This window comes from Propithecus coquereli, unplaced genomic scaffold (assembly GCF_000956105.1).
Source record: "Propithecus coquereli isolate 6110/MARCELLA unplaced genomic scaffold, Pcoq_1.0 Scaffold288, whole genome shotgun sequence".
Taxonomy (NCBI): Eukaryota; Metazoa; Chordata; class Mammalia; order Primates; family Indriidae; genus Propithecus; species Propithecus coquereli.
Genome location: NW_012148485.1, coordinates 1,290,412 through 1,294,085, shown reverse-complemented (window position 1 = coordinate 1,294,085; position 3,674 = coordinate 1,290,412). Strand labels below are relative to the sequence as shown.

The 3,674-nt window shown below is 42.1% G+C and overlaps 1 protein-coding gene across 1 annotated transcript in view; it reads left to right on the top strand.

The window, feature by feature from the left end:
- ATP8A1 (ATPase, aminophospholipid transporter (APLT), class I, type 8A, member 1) overlaps window positions 1–3,035 on the top strand; it is a 272,471-nt gene extending 269,436 nt beyond the window's left edge. Inside the window, exons 33-34 of the mRNA XM_012648479.1 lie at window positions 300–391; window positions 2,216–3,035. Coding sequence (XP_012503933.1) covers window positions 300–391; window positions 2,216–2,313 — 190 coding nt within the window. The 3' untranslated portion in view covers window positions 2,314–3,035. The remainder of the gene's footprint in view (window positions 1–299; window positions 392–2,215) is intronic.
- Window positions 3,036–3,674: the final 639 nt, after the last annotated feature.

Genomic DNA, 3,674 nt, shown 5'->3' with positions numbered 1-3,674 from the left:
GTTCTGTGTCACCGTTTGACTTAAATGTAACTAGGGGATCAGGAAATCTTACTTTCTACTCGGAAAGGATTACTGGGGACAGAACTCCTCCTTAGCTAGGGGAGAAAATGGCCTCAAAAGTGTCTGTCTAAATACTTGAAATCTCATTTGCTATCTGAGAAAACGGGGGAAAGAAATCACCAGGCTGCAGATTTCCCAAGCGATCTTTTGTTTGAGTCTAACTCTCTTGGGCCGTCCTGTGCGCACGCGGGTCTCTGTGAGTTGACAATTCATGTAACACGTTTGCGCCTGACCCGCAGCCTCACCGAGAGGGCTCAGCTGCTCAAGAACGTCTTTAAGAAGAACCACGTGAACCTGTACAGGTCTGAATCGCTGCAGCAAAACCTGCTCCGTAAGTACCTGAGTTCTTGTTTTAAATAAATCCGTGCCGTGGCCACGTCCTAGCGTTTACCAGAGCAGTAGTTGGGCTGTAGGGAGATTTCACCATTTAACAATAACACTTAAAACAAGTTCTGCGTAATTGCAGCATGGTATGTAAACATTAATAACAATGGTTAGAGAATCCATCGGTCACAGCAATCTGGCTGGTAGCAGAAGAGAGAGAGCGTTTAAAAATCGCCGTTTTACTTAAAGAAAAACAGTATTTCCACATTCCTTGCTTCCTTTAAATCTTACCTCCCAAAAAAACAGTAAAGTAAATCTTAACTCTTAAAAGCTGCCTCTATATTGTTATCTTTTCTGCTTGAGCAACTTTGCAAGATCCTTTCAGCTTTCAAACAGCACAAGGAAACGTATATTTTCCCTTTCAGAAATATTTATGAATATTTGGAGTTGTAAGAAATTATTGGGTATTTTGCCCTCTTAACATTTCAAGGATCTGAAGAAGAATATGAAATATAAGGCCCTGTAGTAAATTTATTTGTGTTAGTAATAAAACTTTTGTTTCATGTTGTTTCCACATATAATTTATTTTCATTTTTACATACTCATGTTTAATGCTTTTGCTCTTTGTACTTCAAGAGGCCTTTTCTGAAGATGTCATACCCTTGGGGGCCATTTCTTATCCCCCCCCCACCCACACTGGGGCGTCAGTGAGTCGTGTGTAGACACTAAGAGCTGAACAGAAGAACGTGCTCTGAGGAAAGGAGACCACTTTTCCACCATGAGCATGTGTTTGTTTATCTTTTCCCCCTCACTTTTCTTAATTGGCAAATATTAATCGTATCTATTTAGGGGGTACGATGTGGTATTTTGATAGATGCGTACAGTCGGCCCTTTGCATCCGTGGGTTCGGCCTCTGTAGATTCAATCAACTGCAGATCAAAAATATTCAGGGAAAAAAATTTTTCAAAGTTTCGAAAAGCAGAACTCAAACTTGCCGGACACAGAGTATTGCATTGAATCTATGCAAATGAACTGATTGTAGCATGTATTGGGCGTTATAAGTTATCTAGAAATGGTTTAAAGTATCAGGAGGATGTGTGTAGTTTATATGCAAATTCTATGCCCTGTCATGTAAGACAGTGGTCCCCAACCTTTTTGGCACCAGGGACCGTTTTCATGGAAGACAATTTTTCCATGGGCCAGGGAGCGGGGATGGTTTCAGGATGATTCAAGCGCATGACATTTATTGTGCATTTTATTTCTATCATTGTTACATTGTAATATATAACGAAATAATTACACAGCTCACCATAGGTTGGGGGCCTCTGATATAAGGGATTCGAGCACCTGTGGATTTTGGTATTCAAGGGCGTCCAGAGACCAGGCCCCCACAGATGCCGGGGGAGTGGTCGAGTGAAGCTAATTTACCATATCGGTCACCTCATCTACGTATCATTTTTCCTTCCCTCCTAGCCACCTGACCTATATGGAAATACGTGATCCCACTTAATTAAACTCCCTCACCCCTTCCCAAAGTGGGGGGGCAAAAATGCGGAGGGTTGGAGTTGAGAGGCTCGAGGGGGACCGAGGGCGCCCGCTCGGTCTCCTAGGGAGCATTCGTAGAATCTAAACCGGCACCTACGATCATTACGCTCTGCTTCGTAGCTGTCTGTGTCTTTTCCAGACAGTAAAAATCAGTGTCTCCATGCTTTCGCAGGTGGGACGGATCCATTCATTCCCCAGGCTAGAACATGAATACCCAAAAACTCAGAACGACAGTGATACCCAGCGCCTTCGTGATGATGATTTCTGTTTTATCGTTAACTTACAGATGGGTACGCTTTCTCCCAAGACGAGAATGGGATCGTTTCACAGTCCGAGGTGATCCGAGCGTATGACACCACAAAACAGAGGCCCGATGAATGGTGATGGGGAGGGGCTGAGAGGCGGGCCCCGCTATGTCTCTAAGGAGAGCCACCTGGTTGTCACCACCGTCTGCTGACCAATTCCAGCCTGGTCCATGGGGAGGAAAGGTGGATCTGAGCTCGTCTCGCAGGTGGACATTCAGATCCGTGTGTATCATAGACATAAGCACTGTGCAACTAGACTGTGACACCATCTCTCTCGGATTTTTAAAAGTGTTTGTTAAGTCTTTGTAAACAGAAATTGAAAATAACCTTGGATCTCGCCGGAGTGCTTTCTTAAACTGAGAGTAGGTCAGTATTCTTACGCCATTGCTCTGGGGCTGTGACTGACTGTGATTGTATTGGCTGTCCCACGAGGTGACCAACCATTACAAAACTCTCAAATGGTATTAAGTTAAAGGGACTTTCGATATCCAAACTTAGATTTCAGGATATGCTGAAACAAACCAGCATTCTTAAGGAACTGACTCACCTTACTGAGCAGAATTTCTAAACAAGGCATTATTGTGTGTGTCAAAAATTGTCTTGATAAATGTCTGCCAAAGAAGTTCAGTAAGTGTGTTCTCTAGCTCAGTAGTCATTTGCTCAGAAATGTAAGAGAAAGTTACTGCTGGTTCTGCTGTAAGATCTGCATGCTTGACTTTTCAAAATGCAAGAGTGATTTGCAAAAATGACTATTTCAAGGCATTTGCTACTAAAATCTGTGATGTTGCACCTTTGGCCTTACAAATGCTTCTTTGTCGTTCGTCCTGTTTATGTGTTGAAGTTAGAGGACACGTGTGTTAAATGTGACTCTGTCATTACAATACTGATTTTTTAAATTATTTATGTTTCAGTCATTTCTAATGAAGTTTCGTTATCATTTAGATTTTTCTAAAAACCTGGCTTGTGCTGTAGATTTTGAGTGCTGTCGATTTGTCTTCAAAGTTTTCCCTCTTGAGAAAAATACGCTTACCTATTTATGTGGAATTTCCAAGGCTTCTGTTGCGACGTTTGAAATAACAGGTCAGGTAAATGCATGGGCTTCTGTAATGTACATAGGCTCAGCCTTTGTAATGTGTTTTGGTTCTCACTATCTGGCCCCCTAGAGATGCTTTGCTGTCTCGTGTGGCACACCTGGTGTTATGGTGACCTGTCCCTCTACTTAGGACTGAAAATTGCTTGTTCTCACTCATCAAGTAGTTCCCGAAACTGGTCACATGCTGCTTATTGGGACAAATAAGTAGTACATTTTCCCCATTTTAAAAATGCCTGTTTTACTCAAGCCTATAACTTCACAGTTAAAGGACACTTTTCATCATGAGTAGGTTTCATTAATATGTTTTAAAATGTATGTTCGGTTTAGTTATTTTCAGCATTTCCAAG